This window comes from Haliaeetus leucocephalus, unplaced genomic scaffold (genome assembly GCF_000737465.1).
Source record: "Haliaeetus leucocephalus isolate CR32 unplaced genomic scaffold, Haliaeetus_leucocephalus-4.0 Scaffold260, whole genome shotgun sequence".
Lineage (NCBI taxonomy): Eukaryota > Metazoa > Chordata > Aves > Accipitriformes > Accipitridae > Haliaeetus > Haliaeetus leucocephalus.
This window is the reverse complement of record NW_010972696.1, coordinates 170,586-197,150: the sequence shown is the minus strand read 5'-3', so window position 1 is coordinate 197,150 and position 26,565 is coordinate 170,586. Positions and strand designations below refer to the sequence as shown.

The following is a 26,565-nucleotide window of genomic DNA, read 5'->3' as shown; positions in this document are numbered from 1 at the left end:
AAATGGAAAACAAGACGTTGGCTTCCTCAAGGTGCTTCCTGAGCTTGCAAGTTCAGGAGTTCTTGGACGTCAATGGAGCCCAAGCCCAGGTGATGCAGGCAGCAGGACTTTACCCCCAGCATCCCCAGGCAGGATCAGCCCACGCTTTGCCTTCACTGAGCCCAGCCGGGTGCTACGAGCATCAGCCCGGTGGCCAGCGATGCCGAGGAAGGCACGCAGGTCAAGCCCACGTGCCACCTTGCAGCATGACACAGCTAATAAAGGCGTATTTTTAAGCTGTTTAGGGGCAGGTACCCAGCTGCTGCCCTTCAAAGGGTCCAACTATTTCCATAAACAGCAGCCAGACCAGCAGAGCCCCTCTGCCTTGGTCTACGAGCCCAGCCTTGATGTTTTCTCCTCTTCAGAGCCATTTGTTCACCCGTTATTTATCCTGGGATCCCCCAAGGCTGTTTAATTTCAGAGCTAAATCCAGGTTGACCCAGCAGCAGTGCCTGCATTCCTCCTCTTCTCATTACTTGATATTAAAAGCGATTTCACTTGCAGTCACATCTCGCACTATTTATAACCCACAAGAGGGAATATTTTTATAGCAGAACAGGTACTCGGAGGCTCTGACTCCAGCCGGGCTGCTCTGCCTGAGCCTGCACCAGGACCAGGTGGGTCTGGGATCACCATGCCCCAGAGCATCCCCCCCAGGAGAGTCCAGCCGGGTGAGCATCATTGCTGGAAAGGGACTTGCCTTTAAACCCTGAGGGTCTCGGAGCAAGCACAGGCACTTGCATGCACCCACATATCCCCAGGCCCCCCCCCACCCACCCACCCTGCAACCGCATCCCGGCAGCACTGAAAAGGCAGGATTTTGTTTTGGCTGGTGCTGGTTCCCTGGTCGAATGAGTAAGGAACAGCTTGGGAATGACTCACCTTCCCTATCAGGCAATTAGCACCAGATTTGCAGCTAATGAGCTCTCCTGTCTCTCACCGGGCAGAGGTAAGATAGATACATATTTAAAGAGATCATGGAAATAAAGCACTAATGCCGGCCACATCATAGGTTATTTTTAAAACTGAGCTTAATTATCCGGATGGACAGTGTCCGGATGAACGGAGCTGGGTGCCCAGGAGCCAGCAGGACCCACACGCGCTCCCAGCATCATCCCTTGGCTCCAGGGAGGAGCGGGACTAACAGTGGCCGGAGCGGACGAGAGACCCAGCTGAAGATATCAGCTCCTCCAAAAGCTCCTCGGTGCCTACGCCGAGCTCCACTGATCGGCAGAGAGATGGTGTCCAAGAGCTATCGGTGCAATCCGTTCATCGGATGAAGTTTTCTAATCGACGCTCGTTATGAATAGAAGCCTTCTAGGAATCCAGCATCATCTCTGGCTGGTTTATTAATGATTAACAGCAGGCTGCCTTTCAAAATAAAGGCTTTAGATGTGATTTGAGGGTGGGGGGGATGCACCCTCTCAACTCACTGGGTTATTTTGCTGCTAAAAGTGAGAAATGAGAGAGGTGAGAAAGTAAGCTGCAGCACAGGAGGGTGTAGCAGAGGGGGACCAGCTCCATATTGCTCCGTTAACGCTGCTGCTAATTGTGTTCCTGCTGTTCGGCGCAACAGCAGCCAAAAAAAAAAAAAATTAAAGAATTGCTCTTTCAATCTGCAATCCCAGGCAGCGAACCGCAGCCGATTAAGGAGGATTCAGAGAGTGCCAAAGCCATCGTGATATCATTGAGCCTGGGATGGGGCAACGGAGCAAACCCAGCAGAAAAGAGTGGAAACGAGCAATGGGAAGTGGGTTGGAAGCAAGGACAGTTGAGAACGATGACCGCGGAGAAGGGTAGATGGGGACAGCACGGGAAGGAGTCAGGGAGAAGGAAGGAGAAGAGGCTAGGCTTGCGTTGAGCTGCCCTGAGCTCTGGCTTTGTCCGTCCATCCTTCTGCTCTGCACCCACCCATAGCACCGTGGAGGAGGACCTGGAGGACAGCTCGAGCTGTCCTGCTGCCTGGCCGGGCAATACGAGGGGCACAAAGCTGGGAGCAGAGGGGAAGGATGTTTCTCTGGCTGCAAACCTCCATTGGGTTTATCCCTCGCTTTGCCTGAACCTCTCAGCCCTGCAGATGCCATTGGTCTCACCCTCAGTGTCCTTCACATCCGTGGGGACCCCCTTCACTGCACACCAAACCTTGGCGTCTTGATTAAAAAGTTTGAAGCGAGCACCACACAAGATCTCTGCGGAGGCCGGACAGTGAGGACTGCAAATCATCTGCTAGCTTCTACATCAAGTCCTGTCAAACCAGGACTGCGCAAGGACCTGCTCGAGGCGTAGCCCGTCCAAAAGGAGACCACAGGCTTGTTTAAGGAAGGAGTAAGGTCCCAGGTCCTCTTGAGGACACTCACATAAGCTCGGCAGATCGTCTGGAAGTGCCGGGTTCTCTCCACTGATGCGCAGGCAGCTCCAGCGCAGCACAGTGGGACAAACCCCGGCTGGAAGAGCGTCTCCGTCTGCTCCTCAGATGGTCTACGGTGTCTCTGGATAACGCTCATCTGGAGAGCAGCCCCCAAATAACCAACATGCAAAGCTGCATCTTTGAGCGGGACCCAATTTCTGCTTGGCCTGAAAGCGTTCTCCTTCACCACAAGCTCCTGGCAAAGAGGAGCAGAAGCTTCCATGAAGATAAAAGGGAGCAAGAGCAGACAGACACGGTCCTAGGAAAGACGTCCCAGCAGCAAGGATGCTCCAGAAGAGAGGAAGTTGGAGAGGAAAAGGAGGGAACTATTTCATCCCAACGGTCATGACACTTCCTTAACCCCCCCATTCTGCACTGCACGTTCAGTTTTTAGCCTTGTGTGTCACAGAAGATGTAAACACCGCCTGGCCCTGAAGCTTTCAAGTAATTCCCAGGTTTCCCTGTCCATCCCCAGAAATCATCAGAGCTGCTTTGTTCAAATTAAGATTTCCCCAAGGGCCGCAACCTGGCTTCTGCTTTGCAAATTTACAACTGCTGGAGAAGGATTAAAAAAGATCTTTTTTTGCCAGCAAGTGCTCTTAGTGGGAAGCCTTGATGTCTGGCTAATTTTGTTATCCATGCACGAGGGGCCCCTTCCTTCTGCTCTGGCTCTTTCAGCACTCTGCATAATAAATAAGCAGAAAGAAGCAAAGAATTTTTACCCCCTTCATTGAGTCGAAAAATACTGAGACTCAGATGCCTCCACTGAACAGCACAAAGCAAGGAGGGAAGGGGATTCCCTACCAAATAACCCACTAGAGACGCTGGGTAGGGAGGAATGGACCATTACTCCCAAAACAGCCTGGGGATTACAAAACCTACCAGCGTCTTCTCTGAAAGCAACATGGCTCTCCACCCCTGCCTCGAACATCAGGATCTACAAGCAAACCACCAAAAGCAACCTGATCTAGCTGAAGACTTCCCTGCTTATTGCAGGGGGGTTGGACTAGATGACCTTTAAAGGTCCCTTCCAACCCAAACTCTTCTATGATTCTAAGACAAATCATCCCCTTGCACAACAGCTCTCCCTCCCGAGAGATATGAGGAAGCAGAAGCCTCATAAGCAACGTTACTCCTGCCCAGATCCAGCCAACGAGTAAATCCATCTACCAACTCAACTGAGGGAGCTGCTGGATTAACAGAGAAGGAAGATCGTGACTTTTTTTACCCCATTTACACATTTGTTGTTGTCAATGTCATCAGATCGTGACCCAGACCAATGGCCCAAGTTGAAAACACGCCTCTGGCATTCCTGAAAAGTCATTAAATTCACACAACAGCAGGGGATGGGCAAAGACACTAAGACACCTGCCTAAATTCAAAGCCACGCTGCTTTTGCCCAGCCAGGGCCTCATCCTGACGGAGTGAGAGCACTCATTCTGCATTAGCAGCACATTCCCTGGAAGTAATAAAAGCCCCTCAGGTCATTAATATGGAAATGTATTCCCGCTCCACGGCAGCGAGATGTTTGTGCAGATTGGAAGCAGCTTGCTGAGATTTGCTTCTGAATGTGTGGACATTAAAGCCTCCCATTACAATGTTGATGATTTCTTCCCTTTTGATGAATAGCCTGCCATAAATAGACTCTGATTAATTGCGGCTGCACTTGGAGGGCTGGAAATGCATCATTTGCTGCTATGGATTGGGATAATGGTCATCATCTGCCTTTGAGTGCCATTCAGCAGGAGAGGGCCTCGGCTCTGCCTGCGAAGCCAGGTGGCTGGTTTCAAGTTTTTGCGCCAAACAGAGTCCTGTTCGCACACGCAGCTCCAAATAAAGGGCTCGGGTGCCTCGCCGCACGCTCGCTGTGAGCTCTTTCTTATTTATCATCTCCAACAAGGGGCAGAAGAGCCGGTAGGAAGCAGAGATGGGCCGAGCATCCTAACGGCACCGGTGGGTTTAGAGATGCGAGTCGCAGAGAGGAACGAGACGTGCACAAAATCACCCCACACGCGGTTTGCCGGAGCCACGCACCCACTGTCGCACGCCTGAACACGCAGAAGTACCCGGGCCAACTCATGCAAAAGGCACGGCACCCCGCCACGTCGAAGCCCTGGTCCCTGGATCCTCCAGCTGTGGACCTTTGGATATCCTTGAGCATCACATCCTCGTGATACCCAAGCGTTGCAACCAAAATCCCCCGTCACCTTCCTGTATTGCACAGAATAGATAAATAATATACATAAAATATGTATAATACATACAAATATATATTTATATATGCAAATATAGATAAATATACATAATAAATAAAAAATAGAGAAATAATGCCCAAACATTTGGGTATGTTGGCAAGCTGCTGAGCCCTCCCTGAGCACAGGCAGGGCAGGCAGAGGAGGCAACGGCGGCACAGGGCCCCACAGCTCTCCGCAGCAGCAGCAGCAGCATGGATGCTCAGGGAGTTGCCATGGAAACCTCAGAGTCTTGGGATGCAGCTGAGCATCAGCGAGGGTTACAACCGGGGCGGGATGGTTGCAGGCAGGTGTAGGCAGCTCCCTGCCAGGCTGGGCTGGGTGGTAAGGGGGTTCGGAGGGCTGCGTCCCTCTGCTCAGGAGGGACCCTGGCACCTTTGGTCCCAGCCAGCTGGGGGAAAACCATTCCCCTCCTCGCCCACCCTCAACCCCTCCCGGGTTTATTTACTCCTCGCTTGTTAAGGGGGCTGAAACGCCCTGTGCAAATTTTGCGGGATTTGCATCTTAATAACATCTCCGCATCCCTGGGAAGCTGTGCCAGGACGCCGTAAAAATGCTGACGGTACCAGACCGGGTTATGAGCCCCGAGGGTGGGGGGCACCCATAGGGCAGAAACCCACAGCAAGGCACTGGGGGGGGGGACACGGGGACACAAGCACGCAGAAAGAAGTAATAGGATTTTCAAGCTCTGCTGGCTGAGTGGAGGCAAACAAGGTCTCGGTGACTAAAGCACATAAGTAAATTATGGCAAGGCAGCTCTGCTGTCAGGACAGAAGGGAAGGAGAGCAGAAGAGAGCAACGGGAGGGCTGAACACCCACAGAGACGTGGGGTGGCGTGGGGCTGGGACCGGGGACCGGCAACACGACCCAAAGATCTCGAGCAGCTGAGCATCTCCCACGTGTCAGATACAGCTAGTGTACCAACCCAACCCAACAGCACTGATGCAAGCCTGAGCTAGCTAAAGCATCACTTGTGATTCATTTTGGGGACGAAAACAGAGAAGTGGATTGCCAACCAGAGAAGCAGCAGTGGTTGCGAACAACCCCGAATGATGCCTGCATCCGAGAGCCACGAAGCGCACCTAGGCAGAAAGCCCCGCTCCGACAGCCCTGTTCATCACCCAGGGACTATTAATACAAGCAAGGAAAAAGCCAGCCCTGCCACACCAGGTTTGCTGGAGCAAAAGCAGCTGAGGGAAAGTTCCCACTGCTCATCTCTAAGGGATGAGAAGCAGAGGGTTTAAACGGCTCCTTATTTATCTCCCCAAAGGCCAGCAAGGTGCAAACCTCCAGGCGGTTTCACGGACTTCAAAGCCAGCGGATGCCGTCACATCTCCCTGCTCCAGCACAGACCCAGCGCAATTACCCAGCCAGTCTCATCAACAGCCACCGGCTGAGCTGGGATGGATATTTGAGAAGGAAACGTGCAGCTGCTAAGGCATGGAAGACCCACCTTGCCCTTTGGTCAGCTATTTCTATGTTTCTTTACCCCTGTGATCTAAAAAAATAATTAAAAATTAAAAAATATTCACCCCTTACTTCTGGTCTCAGTTTGTCTAACACCAGACTGGGGGGGCACATCCCTTATTAACTGGTCCAGCACCCATGCAAACCATCTCTACATCGCATTTCTCTTGCTTAAGCTTCCAGTCCTTCCATCTCACCCTCGCTTTTCTCTACTGGACTCAGGAGATGTGGGGACCCCTCACAGAAGGATTTCACACCAGGCAGAGAGGCAGGAGAAGTCTCCAACCCCCCAAAAAAGAGAAAGATCCTTCTCAGTGTGTTTTTTCATTGCTGTAGATTTTGAAATATTTGTTTGAAGGTAGCAGGTTTAATGGGCCAACTGAAAACCATAAAACCAGGCACTAATTGGCTCGGTGAAAAGCGAAACAGGCTGAGCTCCAACTCTGGACGTTCTGCAGCTCCCATCACTCTTGTCAAGTCGCTGGGGCTGATGAGGAAGTGTAATGTGCAGAGCAAGCGGTGATTAATCATTACAGCCGGTGCTTTAAGAGTAAGGAAAAATAAGCAAACAACCCACCAGGAAAAATCTGCTGGAAGCTGGAAAAATTTATAACTTATCCGTCACGAAGAGGACCATGTTGTTCCGCGCTGCAGAGGGGAAGAGCAGCAGGCAGCTCCTTTCCTGGACACCTCCAAGCTGGTCCCGCATCCGAGAGCTGTTTCCCTGCTGATGCTTCGCCTGCCGCAGCTGGCTCGCTTCCAGGAGGGAACTCGGAGCAGCTCCCACCAGGGATAGGACACGGGGACAGGGACCAGCAGAGCCCAGCTGGTGCCTGTGCCCGAACAGTACGGAAGCCAGACCTTCAGGACAGCATCCCCCTTTTGTAAGAAGAAGGTTTAATTCAGGTAGCCGAGCCCTTCCTTCGCTCTGGCACGAGCAGCCTGGCGCGCCGGCTCTGCTCCGCCAGAACCCAGCACGGGAGCCAGGCACCACTTGCCCTTCTTCCCTGGCCTCCCCTCCATCCCAGCACCTTCCTCCTCCATCCCAGCGCCTTTCTCCTCCATCCCAGCGCCTTCCCTCTCCATCTTGGCGCCTTCCTCTCCATTCCAGTGCCTTCCCACTCCATCCCAGCACCTTCCCCCTCCACCCCAGTGCATTCCTCCTCCATCCCAGTGCCTTCCCCCTACATCCCAGCACAAGCACTGGGTCCTGCCATACCTGGGAGCCAAGTTTCCAACACCAGGAAAGGAAATTCCCTCGGATGGGCAGCCAGAGCTGCCTGGCAGCAGCAGGCTTTACCTCGGCACTGCCACGGGATTTACCAGCACCATAGCCAGACAGGCCTGTCCCAGCACCTCTCCCCTTCGGTAACAGCCTCCACCGGTGTGGAGTTGGGGCTTGATGGCAGGAAAAGGGCTGGAGATGGAAGCCATCCCCAGCAGGTGAGATTCAAGCCTGGCTGAGAGCAGCACAGAGCCCGTGAGGGGTGTACGCCTGCTGCCCTTCCTTTTTCCACCATTAAAGCAACAGGGGTTGGATCAGAAGAATTAGGGTAATGATTGCTCATCAGTATTTCCCTGCTCATGTCCCATTAGAAGCAGAACTACATACAGAAAGGCAGCTGCTTTAAAAAAAGAAAAAAAAAACAACAAACAAACAACAAAACCCCCCCCCAACATTTAAAAGCAAAGTTGGCAAGTTTTGTGACCTAGCAAGAACAAAAGGCACTTTATAATCACTCACGGGGGCTGTTGTCAGGACAAGGACTGCCAACCCATGAGCCAGACATGCCCGAGTTTCCAGATGAAGAGGGAAAGGCAGGAGCAGCAACGGGGGGACGAGGAGACCTCGCTCAGCTGAAGCGAAGGCCATCGGAGTCTTTGTCACATTTAAATGTTCTTTGAGACCTTTCATGGAAATAATGACCTAAATACTAGCCAGTGCTGGTGAACAGGAATAAATCATGCTCCCCCATCTATTATAGAGCAGCTGGGAGGCACACAGCACCCCAGGGTCCCTGCTCAGGTGCCGTCCCTGCTGCTCCCGTGGGCAAAGATCAGAGGTGGCAGATGCCCGGAGGAATTCAGCCTCAGCTGTATTGCCAAGCCAAAATTTCTCTTCCCTGCTTTGGTCTCCAAGCACACGGGAGCTCCTACAGCTGGCTTGCTCTCTAATAATTCACCATCGCAGAAGAACAGAAAGCACCCGGCACAGCCCAGCCTCACCGTGGATATTTTCTTATGGGGGTAAAGCTGCAGCATCAAGACAAACATCCTGAAGAAAAACATCCCCGACGCACAGGGCAGCTCCCTAAGGTATAGGTATCCTGCTGAAAGCAGCGGAGAACTGGGGAAAAAAGAGAAGCAAAGTCACAAGCCCAGCTGGGAAGGGACCCCCCATGTCCTGGGACCCCCACCACGAGGCCCATCTGCATTTCAGAGCTATCTCAGGAAAGTAAACTGGCCCAATTCCTCCTGCGCTTGCCCTGTGGCTGGAAAGCCTCCCGAGCTTGCCACGCTGCTGGGTGCTGCAGTGGAGGGGAACTGCAAGGTGCTGCTGGGCTCATGTCCTCATGGGTGCAGCACCCACAAAGAGCCTGGGTAGGTTCAAGGCAAACCCAGCACCCTAATGCCTCTTTGCTGTGCACGGGGCTTTCCAGCAGGACCCTTCCCTCGCAAGCACGGCTCCTGACCCTGCAGCAGGAGTTTGCAAACACGTTAGCACCTCCAAGCCCATCCAAGCTCAGTAAAAGGACTTTGTGCTAAAATACAGGAAAAACAAAAAAAGAAAAAGAAAGAATCCATCCCTGTTCTCTCCTGAGGAAGAAGCTCGCACAAACCATCGTTTCCTTCCCCAAACCCTCCCGGCTGCACCGAGGCAAGCTCAGTCCTGCACCGCAGAGACGCAGCAGCCCAGCCCCTTCCAGCCAGGCCACGGCAGGGAACGATGGCTCTTATTTAAGCTGGGAGTGCCTAAAAATAATTAGCAGGAAAGTTCATTACAGCAGAGCTAAATGCTCCAGCGTCGTCCTTGGAAGCTGCCAGCAGCTCTCCCGCAGCTGGCAGTGCTGTGCACGCCGCTCGCTTGCCCAGACCCGTAATGAAGCAGGGGGTGGGGAGAGGGGAAAACTCGGCAAATTAGATCCAGTTGATGATCCAATTAAGGTTATGTTTGCAGAACTATTGGACGCAAAAGACAGTCCCTGGGCAGATGCCACGCTGAGAGGCAGCTCACACAAAATGGCCCTGCAGGGAGCGTGGGGGGGCGGGTTGGGGAGATGCGTCGAGTTTCATCTTTGTACAACAGCTCAAGAGCTACATCTAGAGGTCCAGGCACCCTCCGAACCCACGACAGCAAACGTCTTCACCAGGGATATTGCTCCTTCCTGGAATATTTGCAATCTGAGCAACACGTTCCTTCGTCTGTGACAGCTACGGCTCACCTAATAGCGTAGATACACCTTTTCACGCAGGAGTCTGTCCCACCAGCCATCGTCCCAGCCCAAGTACCAGCAGGTCCCGGAGACGCAGGCTCCAGCCTTGGCTGGGCTCTCCGAGCCGACCTTTGCCTCCCCCAAAAGTCCTTCTGTGCCATCACCTCTGTCAGGGTAAGCGATAAAAGTGTTTGGTGCCAGGAGAGAGTAAGCAGCAATCTTAAAATAAGGGATTAGTTAGGAAACTTAGCTTGAATGTTAACTGAATGCAAAGTGACATCGGGGTGGCGTGACAGAGGGGCGGAGCGGGCTTCCACCGATGCAAAGATAGGGCTGCACAAATGGGATTTTGCTGCAGTTGTGAGTTCCCTGCAGAGAAGGATCTGAAGGATCAAGAAATTTAGTAACAGGGATTAGATGGAGCCCCAAAAAATAATTGCATTCCCCAGCAGAGCCACCAAGAGCTCCTTTGCTTTTTGACAGGTAGAAATGGGAGCGTTAAATAAACCCACTCCGGTGTGTCCATGTGCCCTTCCGGATCCCAGTTCCTAATGCTTGGAGGAGAACTCTCACGTATCCCATGGAAGGCAGAGAGGCTACACCTGCAAGCAAACACCAGCGTAGCCTGGCTATGGAAAAGAAAACTCACAGACACTGACAGGATGGTGCTGGCTGGCTGCTGTTTGGCATGGAGCCACCAAAGCAATCCCCAGAGCACATCCATGGGCAAGGGACTGGCAGCGATTCATCCGGACCGAAGGGAAAGAGACCACCGCAAAGCCCCCAAGGCATGGATGGGACCCAAGGGTCCTGACTTGGGTGCTGCTGCTTTGGTCCATGGAGACCCCACTCTTTCCAGGAGCAGGGTCGGACCCTCAGCCATGCAACTGCTGCTTCTCCATCTACTCTACTCTGGGTCTTATAAAGATACTTCCTTGGGCAGACCGTGGATAATTTCTGTTGTATTTTCCAGAAAACACAATTTCTGCAAAGCCTTTGTTAAAACTAACATGCTGGGATTGAATCACTCAGGAACACTCCCAACAAACACCACTTGAACCTCCTCTCCCTTCACACGAACACCACCAGAACCTCATCCCAACTCCACCGCTCAATTTAGCCACATCAGGACTTCGGTCTATTAACCAAAATATCGCTCCCTGCTCCACAGTGCACCCAGGAAGCTTCCCCACTCCCCCCCCCCCAAAAAAAAATCTTGTGATTTCTTTTGGGGCAGAAATGCCAACCGTGAGCATTCTGTGTGCCCTTCTGAGCACAAGAACTGCTCATTTTTCCACACGGGGCCCCAGCACCTTCGCTGCAGCCCCTAAAGAGCAGGCTGTGCATACGAGCTTCCCTGTCTCCCCTACATCCACGCACACCAGCATATATATACCTCCCCATAGGTGAGAGAGACGCATTTTTAAACGGGACTCTGACATGGCTCCAATTCCCTCCCCAGGCTCCTCTCCAGGGCTGGAAGTGGGAAGCTGCTGCGTCACCAGCCTCAGGACCGGAGTCCGGAGTCTCGCAGCCCTGCCTTAATAACGGCGCTTGACAGAGATGGATGCAACCTCCTGCAGCACGACGATAGCCAGCCAGCACAGGCTGCCCTCTCCGCGGGGCGTGCATAATGTACCACAGATTTGGCAGGCAGAAAAATAAGTCTTGAGCCTGGTCTTGGGGTAGGAGCACGGGCAGGGGGGCTACCCCTTCCCTGCCTGCCTGCCTCTTGCCTTCAGCTTCCTCGATACCACACAACTCCGGACCGAGAGAGCTGGAGAAAAGCATCCCTCTCTTGCGACAGCCCCAGACCTGCCTCCAACCCGGCTCCTGATCTCCTGGGATGTGACAGCCTCTTCCTCAGGCCCTGGAGAGAAACCAGAAGAAATCCCTTAAATGATCCTTCTGGAGAAGTGAAGGCTTCAAACACAATACAGTCAGAAGCAGTTACTGTTAGTGTCACCGCTCCAGCGACGGAGTCCAAAGACTGACACTCGCTCGGAGTGCCGAGCCAAGGTTCCCTGCAGGAATGGGGCTGGATGGAGCCGTGCTGCTCTGTATCTCACCCAGGAACGGTACCAGGAAGGGACCTGAATCCAGGCCGTAATGGCATGCCAAATCAGGTTACTATATCACAGATGCTCGCCGAGCGCAGCCACAAGCGCCTCTTCCCCGGGGAAATGGCAGGAGACCAAAGCAGCTCGTAGTTTACGACCTCTGCAAAGAGAGAAACGGGACCCAGGACCCCCGCGCGCTGGTTCCTGAGCGGCGCGGAACCCAAATCCCGGGGCGACCGACACTAAAGCTGCGAGTGGAAGCCTTGGGAGAAGCTCCCATCCTCCCCGCGCTCGCTCTGCTGAGTGTTTCGGCAAGGTCTCACCGCTGGGAGATGGATGGGCTAAGCCAAAAGAGCATCTCCGCTAACGATGTGCCGCTGCCCAGCGCCACAGAAGAGCTCTCCTCGGCACAGGGCAGGGCTGGATATGGCCGATTCACAACAACGCTGAGACCCGAGGGCCACTAAGCCTACTTACTATGTGGTTTTAAAATTAAAGATAGCTGTAGCTGGTTAACTGGCCTTTGAGGCTGGGACTTTATCGGCTCATAACAACATTCCTCTATAAAAAATAGTAGAAAAATGTTTTAGTTATTGAAACACACAACTGAGTCTTAAAAGATCAGATCAACAGATCCTCCCTGTCACAGAACTAACTCTCCCCAGTTTACTTTGGTAGAAGCTTATTTTGTTTTGAAATCGTGTCCTTGAGCAACACTGGCAGGATGTCCCAAGGGCATTTATTCTTCCCTGGGTGGTTGCTCGGACTCCAACGTACAGCACAGAGCCCCAGAATTGTTATGCTTTAGGATGCTTTCAGCTGTAGTAAACATCCTAAACATCAACCCCAACTGTCAGCAAGCAGTTTTTAGAAGCCAGCACCTTTTCACGCAGCCCCACAGCTTGCTGCTGCGAGGTCTTCACCCATTACAAACCCGCTGCCTATGACAATACCAGAAAACCCCTGGTAGCATCTTAACCCCCACCCCAAAATTCTCCTCTCACGGCTATCTCATCAACCTTTTACTTGTGGTCAGAGGCGATCCCCACCGTGCTTCCCACCTTCTGATGAAGATCTGAACCCGGTACTGGGATCATCTCGCTGCAGCAGGAATGACGGCTGGAAAGCAAAACCACTGCAGGCACAGAAAGACACTTGGCTGCCGCTTTTATTGTATTACCGCATTTCCAGACAGAGATGACATCTCTGCTTGCCTTTATTTACCTTTGATCCTGCTTTCATGATACCACGCAGTTATTTGAGGTAATTTTTCTTTTTGAAGCTCTCACCTGCTTGTCACCCTGAGCTGGGTACTTTTCTTTTTTTTTTTTCTTTTTGAAATCAATGTGTAGCTATGGAAACCAACTTTTATCCGATGTGCAAGAGCCTTCCATCTCCCCAGCATAACCAGCAAAAAGCAGAACCGCAAGTGATATTCAGATGTTTGGTTTTGCTGGTCACAGTAATTGGAAAGAGTACATAGGAGATGTTGCCTTTCCCCAGCTCTAAGATGAGAGTTTTTAGGAAAAAAACCCCAAACAACACACTGAGGAGCCACTCTCTGTAATGGCTGATTTCATACCACAAACGGAACACCAACACCCACATTTGCAGAACTGAGGAGAGGTAGGAAGTAGTTATTAAATTGCACTAGAAGTACCGGTTTCACCTTATCTGAAGTAATACCTCATACCAGGATTTAAACAATTCTTATGAAATTGAGACTCAACGCAAAGCAGGAGAACCCAGCGCCAGAAGAAAATAAAGAATATTAGCTTATAGCTCAAGACAAATTTGGAGAAGTTTTTCTTAATACCACGCAAGCCACATTTCCATTTCAGTATTTAAAAAAAAAAACAACAGCAAGAGCCAACTCAGCACATACTGCAGAGGTTTTTGTTTGTTCTAATAGAAGCAACAAGATCTCTACAGGCAAAGGAGGAGAAATAATCAATACCAGAGCTCTTGAAATGTTTAATTGGAGAGGGCTTTATTTTCTGCTTAAGAGAACTGGAACTATACAGCTGGTTTGCATTGGACCAAAGCTGGGAATTTTTTTTTTTTCGTTTTTATTTCGCTAAACATAAGCAATGCAGTGTAACTGGAAAACAATGACTTACAGTGTTTAAACCACAAGTGGATCGAGAGGAGCTTGAGAAAAAAAAACAGCCTTCTAGCTAAAACTGAAAATCCACAATACAGTCCGCCCTACAGAATGGCACTGTCGTGTCTAAATAATGGAGTGACTCCAGGCTGGAATGGGAAGCACACAGCATCCTACGTACCGCTACACAGCTCAGGCTGGCTACTGATCTTCCTGCAGTGGGAACTACTGGCCGTTAGCCTCTCTCATTTGTAATCAGAACCAAAAGGCATCTTCAAGTTTTAGAGTCAAAGCAATGGCAGGAGCAGAGAGAGCTCCCGGTGCCACTGCGTGACGGGACAGAGGGACGATCCTCGCCGAGACAGCTGCATTAAGGGAAGCTACGGACGGACACCGAGGGAGGGGTGCCCCATGCTAAGCCAGCTCATCGTTTGGTATCTTACGGTCAATTTATGAATGGCTTTAGTAAATCAGTTCTACAAACCAACAGACTGGACTGCAGAGCAAATACCGTTCATTCAGGTTAAAATCTGTTTAAACGAACATGCAGAGGGTTGGGGAGTTCATTCCGTCATAGCACCAGAGTTCACAAGTCAGCTTCGCCATCATCAGTGCTGCGCTGCATTAAATACTCTGTGTCTCTAACAGGGTGGATGTGGGAAGCACTGAAGTGTGACCTTTAGCATTGACAGTTCCTCAGCTTAGGAGACATGTCAATATAACTCAAGCAGCTGTGGCATGCCAGAAATGTTGTTTTTAACATTCTCTCTGCTTATGAAAGATGCTACTGTCTTATTTTGATTGTGTTCTCACCCTTGGCTAACCATGCATCTCTGCAGGTGAAAAACATTGTGTCAGGTGCCACAGAAGATATTGAGATATGAAATGAGCTTTTTTTTTTTTAAACTGGATATGAAGTTCATCTGGGAGAGTGCAGGGTTGGAGTAGGTTTTGTTTTTTTTCCTTTCTTCCCCTCGCCCTTTCCTTTCTACATGTCACCAAGGCACTTCACTCTGTGCGTAGGATGATGTGGATCCCTGATTCTGTGAAAACTGGTCCGCTCATCTCGCCAGCTCTCAGCGCAAATGAGGCATCTTCAAAAGGTTTCTGCATCTGACCTGCAGAGAGCAGACACCAGAAAGTTCAATTAAGCTCAGCAACGAATGGAAGATCTTTCTGAGCAAGCAAGCCTCAAATGAAGGCAGCTTCCAGGCAAACAACAAAGTCACCAATTAATAACTTGCAGGGGGTGTTTGTTTTCATCTGCTCCCAGAAGATGATTCAAAACAACTCATTCACACATGCACGTACACAGACATTTTCTTTTTTAAACAGGGGGTTTGTTCAGATCCTACAGACATGACTGCAGCAAGGAAAGATACTCAGAGAGCTGCAGACCCAAAAGGCAGAGGAAATCTGTTCTGCAGACTCACTGGCACAAGTGGATGTTCGTCTTCCAGTCTCATGTGCCCTCCAGGTACACAGGGGGAATGCATGTGGTGTGTATTACAAGCTGCACTAAATAATTTACAAGGCACACGTGGATAATGTCATGACCTAGATAAGAACTGCTCTTAAGGCTCTGGTCTCCAAGTTGCTGAGTTTCAGGAGGTTTAGTAATCCAGGCTCAGGAAAGGCAGAGGTGCCCAGAGGAAGGACCCCACACAGGGATTCACGAGTGCAACCACTGCAGCTCTGCAAGGGCAGAAAAGGAAAAAGCAGCAAAGGGCTCAGCCAGAGTAATTCAAGCCAAGAGGAGAGACACCAGCCTGCTACAGGAGGGTTCAAGGGGGACAGTATTTTTGCCCGGTTTCCCGTGACAGAAGTCAGAGCAGAGAAACTGCCCACCCCAGCTGAAATAATGAGGTTTTACTGTTACCAACAGGTCAAAGTCTCACCGGGGGACTCTCAGCAAAAGCTTCAGTGGAAGGACAATATGTCTGTGAGGGAAGACCAGGAGGTGACAGTCCCCCAGGCACAGAGGAAACCCTTACTCTCTGCTCTTTGCACTGACCACGCTTGCAAAGCTCGCCTCGATATGCCTGAGGAGATGTACCGACCAGCATCTTGCCAAAAATGAAACATAAATCTCCTGTAAGTTTATGACCCTTGTCTCCAAGCTTCAAGGCAGTGCTGTAGCTTTGGACTCCGCAGCACATTAGCAGAGGTCTGCAGAAAGCTTCTAGGCAGCCTGACAGCTGGATCATCAGCACACATTGCAGCGATATACTAATCTCTTTGCAAACTAAACCTTCCCAACCCCTTGAAAGACCACACATTGCAGATGCATCGCTTCTAGCCCAGCAGCATCTTCAGAATTTATGTTTCGTTTCAGGACCTCCGTCTATCCATACCCCCCTTTCTCTAGCAAGGCAGTGAGATGCTACACAAGATGCTCAATTCCTCCCTTTCAGGATTAGCAATAGCTTCAGCTTGGTATTTTCCCCTTCCAAAAAACCGTGTTTTATTACTGAAGTGACCTGATGCATATGGCTTTCCAGAGTTTCGCTTCTCTCATTTCCACATTTAGATTAATTGCTAGGAGAGGCAAGCAGCTTGCCTGGCTCACAAGCTCCAGTTACAAAGCCAGTGTCATTCACTGTCAGGCAAACCTGCCTTGTCACCTGAATTTTTTGGTTATTTTCCACTAGGACCTGAAATCTTTACTTCAGATGAGGTAACAGCCTTCTTGCTACACCACAGTGGTCTTCCTTGAGCAGAAACATGACTTATTTGAAGGGTTTCAGGAACACAAATTGAAATGTTTTAGTAACTTCACCTCCGAAGTAACCAGTGCTCCAAGTTCTAGCAAATTACATTTTCAGCCCAGAAAAAAAAAAAAAAAAAAAAAAAAAAAAAAGAAGCAGAGAGGGGGGTGGAGTGACAGCTCAGGGGTTTGGCCACCATGCATGGTTCCAATGCCATCTAGTGGAAACTGGCTCTTGCAACATTTCTTTATATTTTGGTGCAGCCAGAAAGAAAAAAAATCTCTTTCCATACATCTCCAAAGAGCACAATGAGCTGGGTTCCCACTGAACCCAGATGAGCAGACACAGCACCCTAGGATTAATGCTTCATTATATACGAATCCATAAAGTATCACTGTTCAGTCCTGTCTCAAAGGATCTGTTTGAGGAAGCAACTGTTGCTGAACTGTAGCAACACTGCACCCTAAAAAGGAACAGTGATTAAACCCAGTATTTTAGTGGCAGGGAAAAAAAACAAACAACCAAACTACATTCCTGAATACAGTTTCACCTGCCAAAGCTGGGTGGCCTTCAGCTAGCAGGGGCTGAAAGAGTGACTCAGGGGCCCCTTCCATGGTTGTGTCTGCAGCAGCAGCGAGCCCACTAGCGTTTTAAATATTCCCAGGACATCCTAAGTGGGGTAACAGCCTGGCATGGTAAGGCAGCTGTGCAAAACCTCCTGCAAAATCTGTATACTTGCTGCAGGGCACAAGCCCGAGACGAGCTTCTGAATGCTTCAGTCCACGAACCCCGAGCGTGAGCTTAGGAAAAACATTTCCATTAAAATGACATGCCGGACTGCTGCTCGCCATTTCAGACATGGGCAGCTCTTACTACAGATCTTCCTCGGGGATTGCTGCAAGTCTCTATGACTTTGGAGCACAGATTATAACAGTAAATATAGCATTCTCTCTCCCTGGCAAGAACCTTTCTTGACCTTCTTCAAATAAAATATGCATGGACACCCTCGCTATAAAAAGATTTTGGTTTGTTCTTTGAATGTTGTAGCTGTACTCATGACATCATTGCTTTATATTTTCCTCCTAGTGGAAATTACTGCAAAAAGCACTCGTAAGATAAAGCAAAAGAGGTTTCAATGTTACGCTTTCCCATCCCAAAGATTCTTCCTCCCACACCAGCAAATCTCATTAATGAGGAAGCATCCACGAGCTTTTTGTTGTCGCTCCCTCACTGCACTGATCAATAATCCTGTAACAAAAATCTCTCACCAGCAACATTATTTCAGTGGGCTGTGAATTGTTCTTATTTCCACAATTTGTTAATAGCTTTCTCATTGAAGATTAGAATGCCAAATCATTTATCTGGTGTGCCGTTAACAAGACTTATCCACTTCTTCCTCATTCATGGCTCATTACACTGTGCAACTGGATTTCCATTCAGTGTAGCTGGAAAATCCTTTTCCAGAGGGAAAAGCCAATTTCATGAAGGGCGTTTGTACATCATCTCCTCTCTGCCTAGAATAATATTACGGTTGCATTCCTAATTGGTTTAACTTCTAGGCATCAAACTACATTTCCTGCACAGCAGGCCGCCTAGCATATAAATCCATTTTCATGTTCATTCCCCCAGCAGCAGGGTGCATTATTAAACCCAGCCCCCTGCCAAGAAGATCAGCATCAACCCTGTCATCTTGAGTTGCCAGGCTGAGCTCAGCTTACCTCTTCCAAACGCACCCAGATCGCCTCCCGCTTTTGCCGAGCTGCAGTCGCTAAACTGGGAAGCGAGAGATTCAAAATCCTCTTCTCCTGATTTTATCTTCTGGATGTAGCCTGTAAGTACAGGGAATAATTCAGTCAGGGGAAGGAAAAATGGGAAAAAAACCCCAAACCCAAACCTGACCTTAAGGTTTACATCCCTCAGCAAGAAGGGCACAAACAGCCACGTACACACACCACACGCACCAAGTGAGGCTTTCAAACCTCCTGAATGAAGACAGAGCCAGAACTAAACTTTCGTAACACCCCAAAAGCACTCGTCTCAGGTTTGTTTTTTTTTTCCAAGCACATTTCCATCTTTGCACCGTGGTCCATTTCTATTTAAGCTTCTATTAAATAAAAAAGTTGATTCCACCTCCTACTACCCCTGAAGCACGGGAATTTATTATTGGGCTTGAAAATAGATGAGCTTTTGATTTCAGCAGAGCTCACCTCGGTAGAAGACCAAGCACGAAGAATCCCTGAGGAGTGAATTATTTGTCAAGACAGCTTTTTAAAAGGTCAGTTAAGAAATATTCGTAGCCTTACCCAAGAGCTCTGCCTCACTGTTCTGAATCTTTCTGGCCCAGCAGAACCCCCCCCTGCTAGCTCATAACAAGAAAACCTAGGAGATAGATCATATTTTCCAGTCAACAGCTTGATAACACGACTGTGGAGCCCCTAATTACAGATACTGACTGCTCTCGGAGATGAGCAAAGCACAAGTGCCACTGACACGTCCCTTAACACCGCGTGAGGCAGCTTTTCATGGATTCTTAAGATGAAAAGAAAATCCTACGCAGCTTCATGCAATTCAACCAGCTTCAGCTCTTTCATTAAAAGGAGCGTAACCACTAATTAAAACCCCAAGCCATCACCGGTCTGACCTGCAGCCACCCCCCTACCAAAATGCAATTTAGTACCAGTTGCAAGGAATGTTTTTGGACGAGGACAGCTGTGTAAGCTGGACTCAAAGCCTGCAACCAGCAGCTATATCTGCTGTAGGTCTGGTTGCCAGTTAACCCTCCACCTTCCCAAAGCAGCCTGCTCCTGCCAGAGGGGCTTGCCTTCTGCACTTTGGACCACAAGTGATAAATTAAGACTAAATTACACTGCAAAAGTCATTCATCCATGTATTTCAAGCAACGGAGCATCTCCCAGAGGAATTACATGTGCCCCAGAGTGCAGAGGAACAGCCCCAAACCGGTGCTGCGGCTTCCAACCCGAAGCAACTCTCCATACCAGGTGAAATCCAGCTAAACTTATTTCTCGCTAGAGATCTGTTTAATTTTTAAATCCCTCTTTCCAGAAACCTCCCATCAGCTTTTGAAAGAATCAGCAAAGCCTGACTGTCTTCCATTTTAGAACTAAGCAGTCTTCTGCCTTCAAAAAGAAATACCAAGAAGCAACTGATTTTCTTTAACAGAAAAAACAAGAGAAAAGAAATGCTGTTTCCCCTCAAAGCTATTAAGTCTGCTGGTTTCGATAACCAAACTTCCTATTTCAGGTCACTCCCATTTAAGCCCTGTAGCCTGCATGTATAAGGAGTCTGCACTTTGCTAGATAAACCTCTAAAAAAAAAAATAATAAATTGGGCTGAAAATAGTTTATTCCAGCCGCAAGCAGTGCAAGATCCCTACCTGAAAAAGAGTCATAGACGTAATTCAAGAGCTAGGCTTTATTATTTGGAGGGATGCTCTCACAAAAGTAAGAGGGTGCTTTATGATGCAAAAGGATGAGGAAATAAGTATTTTCAAGCTCGCTTTAATCCTATATACTTCCATACACCTGAGGAAATATCTGTGAGGGCTGGGGGCAGGTAAGAAAATATTCCTTAATGAGAGAATGGAGAATGGCCTCTTAGGAGATGACACATCCAGCAGCAACTGAAAAAGCAGGTTATCAATTTTTGAATGAATACTTTTATTGCAGTTTAATGCCAGCAAGACCAAAATGAAGGTATTTTAAGTCTTCAGATTAGTCTTCTACCCTACAGCCCATTTTTCCTCCCCAAATCAGTCATCTCTCTAAATCATCTGCCACCAGTCTAAATCTTTGGAATTCAGCAAGGTGTTCAGGAGAGCTAGGTTTGCTTTTCCAGCTGGACAGGCCAGGAGGAAAAGCTACCAAAAAAAAAAGGGAATAGGAGATTGATTACCTCTTGTTCTGGATTTTTTTTTTTTTCCAACAGGTGTCCTGATTATAATGCAAAAGCCATAGAAAGTTATCTTTTATTCCTAAAGCGCATAAACTGCTTTAACAGAAAACACCAGCACTTGTTACTTAAGTGAGATTATACACATTTATCCTACCTGCTGCTTAGAGTGCACACGTACAGGTAGAGAAAGTCTAACATTAAAGTCTGAAATGCTACAAAACTTAAGACAGCAGCTACTTATCCTGCGTTAAAAAGAGAAAAAGGATTATTTATCTGGGTGGAAGACAGTTCACAGCATTCATACGTTTTAGGAAAGAAACTGATACTCTTTCATCCTGTTAAACTATGCTGCTTGAGCATAAACAGTCTGCTTGCTGACAAAACAGAGTTTATCCTAAAAATCCATGTTTGCACCACCATAAATACGTATCTAATTGCATATAGCTGCCAATCCCCAGCAAGTACCCATCACACACAACCAGAAATGTCAGGAATTACAGCTTTAAGATATAAGGTGATGTTAAAGGAATAAAGCATCCAAATTAGGATATAAATGTAAACACTCTGATCCTTAAGCTGTCTGCCCTGGTCACATCGCCAGGTTGCTAGTGCTAAAGAGTTTCATAAGCGTGCAGAGCAAACCAGTCAACTACATGCCGAAGCAGAATTTAGTTATTAAAACCTCCTAATTTTATGCCAGTGACCAGCCTGAGAGCAAAATCTGCCTGTCAACTAGATGAGGGTTGTCCTGGATAAAGCCTAAGGCTTTTTTAAAGCTAAGGTAGCCGTTTCAAGCCACCTCTACCAGAACAAGACACCTGCACCCGGTGTCTAAACTTTGGCTCTGTGAAGTGGGATTAATGAGCCTTTTCCCCAAATGATCTCAGCCATTTAGAACAAATTATGCAGATTAGGTACTGTCCAGGTTTTAATAATCTACCCCTAAAAATCTCCAGGCATAAGTGAAATTGAATAATGGGAGATTAGTGCCAAAAGAGCAGGATGAAGAATGGCAATGGATTGTGCTGAAATGGGGAGTTATTGGGGAACAGAAGCTTTCAGGGTCTGAACTTTGGGATGAATCCTAGCTGATTCTGCAACAAGGAACAGGGGTAAGCTAACAAAACATGCAAATAACAAGCTGGAGGGTGGGTAAGCACTGTCAGCAGAAAGGAGGATCAGAATATTCAACGTGACCTGAATGACCAAGCAAGATCCAACACCACCAAGCAAACTCACACATGCATTTACAAATGCAACAACAAAAAATCATCTGCTATACGCAGAGAGCTTGGTCAGAAAGAGGAGGCCGTAAATGCGGAATTACAAGCAACTACAAAACAGGCAATATGACTTTAAAAGTGAGGAACAGCACTGAAGTCATGGTATACTCAGCAGGGAGAAGGGCAGTAGTAAATGCCACAGTAGAAGGCACAGCCAAGAGCTAATCTAGAATATTGCATACCACGATGAACCCACGCTCAAGAAAGATTAATCGAAACTGAAGTGCAAAGGAGGGCTAAGAGTAGAAGCAGCAGAAGGGATGACCTACATTACCAGAAACTAAAAGCCTGGTTGGCTCAGTGTGTGAAAACAGGCTGGTAAAGAGCAGGGCTCTCTAAATCCACTGAGAGGTCAACATCAGGAAGAAATTAAATTTAATTAAGTAATTAAGCAACACTAATGCAAGAAACACCGGACAGAAACTGATCATAAGCAGTATCTAGCTGGAAACTGGGTTTCTACACATCAGAGCAGAGATGGTCTGGAATAACCTTCACAGCAAATTCAGCCAGAACCCTAACTACTCCTTAAACAGCACTTGGTAAAGCTTGCAGAGGGGACTAAGAGGTTTCGCTACCTTTAATACCAGGGTCAGGCTCAAATTTGAAATTTCTTTCTCGTCCCACATTCCCTGTGATGTTATCACCTATCAGAAAAGCACCTGGTGAGCCAAGTCCTCCAACTCCTGCTGTAACACAACGGGAGAGCTAACCTACATTTAATCCTCCACTGCAACTTTCTTAATGGATTAAAAATCATCCACAGATGATGCACCCCTCCAGCTCTCTCCACTCTCCTCCCTTATTATCAGAGAAAAGCCATCAAATGGAATATTTGACATCAGTCAAGTTCACCTACCAAAAATATTTATCTTTAGTATCGTCCCCTCTCCTGTGGGAACAAAGAACTCCCAAATCAAATTTCTTTCTCAGATTTTTATTACATAAAGCATTAACACCAGAGCTAGGTTTGGAGGGAGATCTCTCAGACATAACCGATCTCCAAACAAAACATGAAAATGTGTGGTACTGTGCCTGTCAAACAAATTCCTCCCTAGAGACCTACTTAGACAATTCTACGCTATAATTACATTCAGCAGGTACAGTACATCTGTTCAGAGAAGTTCATTGATGCCTGGCTGTCAGGAGCCGTAGCGAAGCTAAGCTGTGCATCCTCCCAGTAAGTTTCAGCTGTTCTAGAAACTCAACTTACAGTCATTTTCAAGAAGCCACCACAAAATAATTAATCCTAAGCTGATGTTCCCTATGACCTTCCCAGGAATAGTGTTTATCGGGGACAAATGTGGACAGAAAGGTGGTTGGGTTGGTTTTTTTTTTTTGACAATGGTATTTTCATGACAGGAATTAATTCCCTAATAGCCTTTACCAAGAACACAAGCAGGGTATTTACATGAAGTCAAGTTTTAATCACGACTCTTTCCTCTTCAGACACCACAGAGAGATTACGAAACAAAGGAGTTATCTGACAGCAAGAAGACTCTGAAGCTGTCAAGCTTAATCTCATTCTTTCGAGCCACGGAAAGTTTAAGCTGTTTCTTTCCCTCACCTTACCAGGTAGCAAAGAACTGCGGTATCTCAAAGAAAAGCACCCAAACAATGAATGATGACAATTGTTGAGTCCAAATAATGTTATTCCGGCTTCTAAAGATAATCAGTTTACAGAACATCTATGTATCAAAAAGTCTACCTGGTTACAAGCTCCTGAAATACCTCTTTAGAGATAACAAGACAACTTTCCCTTCTAAAATGTAAGTGATTCCCCCTTACAAAGATCCAAGTTCATCAATGCCTGCTTAAAACACGCCAGCATCATGCGTCATTTAACCGCTGATCTGCAGAAAGCTCTGCGCTGGCCTTTTGATGAATGTCACTCCAAGAGATGGCTCTAGAATAGTTTTATTCTTTTTAAAAAGAAAAAAAAAAAAAAAAAAAAAAGAGGGGAGAGAAAGAGAGAGAATTTGCAGCTTGGCTGAAATATTTCAATCTATCTTTGCAACAGTCTCAACTCCCTTGGCACAGATCTCCACACTCGGCATGCATCCTGCTTTATCACCTCCAGTCACACTTTCTCAGCCACCCTAACCTGAAGGAGACAATTCCCTAAAAAAATTCCCATCTGTGCCAGTTAATTTAACCTCCCCTTCCAAAAGGTGGTGAGCAGATACCACCTGCTGGTCACCACCTCGGTGCTTCAAGTTATTTAGCAAAAAAATCTCCCCTCCCAGGCCTTCCAAACAAGAAAGTCCTTAGATTTATTGCTGGTTAGGACTGAGGCAATAGTCAAAACACCCTCCCTATCTTCCCTCCCTCATTGCTGAAGCCATAAAAGATAACACAGGCCCAGTACTGCGGTACATATCTGCGCGTTCACAGCTCGCAGTGCATCACCTAGCCTTTGCAACCTCACTGCCAGAAAAGACAAAGCTGCCCACTAAAAAGCACAGTCTCGGTTTCATCAATTAATCAGCGGGACTGATTTAAACCTCACCCCAAGCCCTCAAATTCTTTATCCTGAGAAGTAAAAGCCAGTAGTAACAGCTGGACTTTGAACTTGCTTCCATAAGATCAAAACCCTCGATGCTGAAGAAACATGACATCAATTCAATTCCACTGCCAATGCTGCAAGGAAAAATCTAGGCAGCAAAGATCAACACCACCTATCGCGGAAGACACCCAGCGCCCTCACTTATAGACCTGATCACAAGCCAGAATATTTTGGGGAAAAACCCAAGCAGATCAGCTCATCCATACAGCCTCATGTAAGGTCGATTGCCTCCTACAAGCAACTTGATTTCAAGCAGAGGTTAATGAGAACTTACTCTAAGTTGCTATTAGGGCAAGGAGTCAAGTGACATTAAATAAAAAGAAATGTTTAAAGAACATTTGTTTTAGCTTTAAATAATTTTATTTTTAATAGAATAATACACATTTACAAAGAAAATACAAACAAACCTCTGAAATAACATTACAAAAAAAAAACACAAAGGGGAAGACACATGGGCTGGGACCTATCTTTACATCATTTAATCGTACAGCAAAACTGTTTCTCCGAGTGGCTGGGCCACACGAAAAGTCCATGTTCAAAACACTTGGCTTAAAAAACTTTGCTTTAGCAAGTTCACGACACACTGAACCACTCATCTTGGGGTCCAATTCTAGCCTTAAAATGACTTTTCCCCTTCAACAGTATCATATTCTCTCTCTCCCTCCTGCATTTACTTGCCATTTATAAGCTCCAGTGCCTCATCTTTGGTCCGCGTGATCTTTTCCTGCCTCCACGACGAGGGTCTTCTGGACTGGTTGTGTTTCACCAAGAGATGTGAACATCGCACTTTGCTAGGCTCCCCTTGGCCGTTCTTCCCGCTGCCGCTGGGCCGCTCCCACTGGCTGGCATTTGTGATGTGGTTGAAGTAATACACACGGCCTGCGGACAGAGAGAGGGGGTTGGGGTTAAAAAAAGCTCCTGGCAGACCACAAGAATCAGCTTCTTGACCCCAGGAATCAGTTTCTGACCCCAGGAATCAGCTTCTTGATGCCGTAGGCACAGAAGACTGGATTTCTGTGAGTGCTCGGCCACGTCCACGTGATCAGCTCAGCCCCACGAGGTAGAAAACAAGACTTTACAACTCCACATCATTTCCTACACAAGTGTTTCTGTCAGGAAGCGCCTTTAGTCAAAGCAACAGCCCCACGCAGAAGCAGGCTCCAGCTGCCTTTCCAATTCACAACGCTCCCACAGATCAATGACAAAACACCCACTGACACAGTCAGAACCACAGACACCCCCAGGCAACACCCTGCCACTGCCGGGAAGGCGGACAGTGCCAGGTTTCTGGCCTGGGGATAAGACTGTGTTTCACTCTAGCCCTGTTTACAAGGGTGAAGCAGCGTAAAGCCTCTCCATTAAGCACATCCCGTAGCAAACGTGGTGAGTTACCGTCAGCAGAGACCGCATCTTTGCATTGCACAGACTTTTCCTGCCGAAAATCACCTTTTTTTCTACCAGAAAATAAGACCTTCCTGCACAAGATATCCATGGTTTCCCCAGGTAGCAGAAAACAAAGCTCCTGTGAAGTCATCTCTCGACACATTCAGCATTAGTCAGGTAATTCTGCTGCTAAAGGCCTTCCAGCGCTCAGAGCCACGCGTGCGTTTACCTGCGATAACTCACACCATCGATCGAGATGATTTCTGTTTTCTTCTAGTGAACCATTCCTCCCAAAGCTCTCCACTGAAGCTAACAGCAGACTAGACTCAAGAAAAAAAGCCAAGCAAACCAAGGTGAGGGACTGCAACAGCAGAGCTGCGCGGCGGGAAGCTACGACCTGGTAGCAAAGGGCCCAACTTCCCGGTTGCAATCCCAACTAACAGGCTAGATCTGCTAACTCCAGACAGCCAAGAAGCTCCTTCCCTCCAGGATGCTTCAACCGCGGTAGTTCTGGCAAGGAAAAGCTCACACGGGCCCCTCTTTTCTCTCAGCCTCATCGCCTCCACCTCAAGTAAGCAGCCGAGCTGAAGAACACAACCTCCTAGGAACTGCTTTTGACCCGCTAAGCGCGGAAAGCTCGCACCTCGAAGGACGAAACCCTGCAGAAAGCATCATCCTGACCCACAACTTCCCCTCCCTGACCCACCGCAGCCCCACCGAGGACAAAGCGTCCTGCCGCGCTCTAACCCGGCCTTTTATAAAGAAAATTCCCTCGGCTTTGCCACCCTGCCCTGCTTCTCTCCACCGGTTACCCCAGACGGAGAGAAACCCCTCATCCCACGACCCAGGCATCCCTCCCCTGGCAGACCACGGTCCCAGAGACCGCTTCGCCCACCCCCAAAAAAAAAAGAAAAAAAACAAACGCGGGGGGGGAGGGGGACCAGCCCAGG

The 26,565-nt window shown here is 48.3% G+C and overlaps 1 protein-coding gene across 1 annotated transcript in view; it reads right to left on the bottom strand.

The window, feature by feature from the left end:
• Nucleotides 1-13,760: 13,760 nt before the first annotated feature.
• The window catches only part of PIN1 (peptidylprolyl cis/trans isomerase, NIMA-interacting 1), a 13,164-nt gene continuing 359 nt past the window's right edge, over nt 13,761-26,565 (bottom strand). The window contains exons 2-4 of the mRNA XM_010568845.1: nt 24,911-25,111; nt 18,190-18,300; nt 13,761-14,881 (exon numbers count right to left, since the gene is read on the bottom strand). Of these exons, the coding sequence (XP_010567147.1) occupies nt 14,772-14,881; nt 18,190-18,300; nt 24,911-25,111 (422 nt within the window). The 3' untranslated portion in view covers nt 13,761-14,771. The remainder of the gene's footprint in view (nt 14,882-18,189; nt 18,301-24,910; nt 25,112-26,565) is intronic.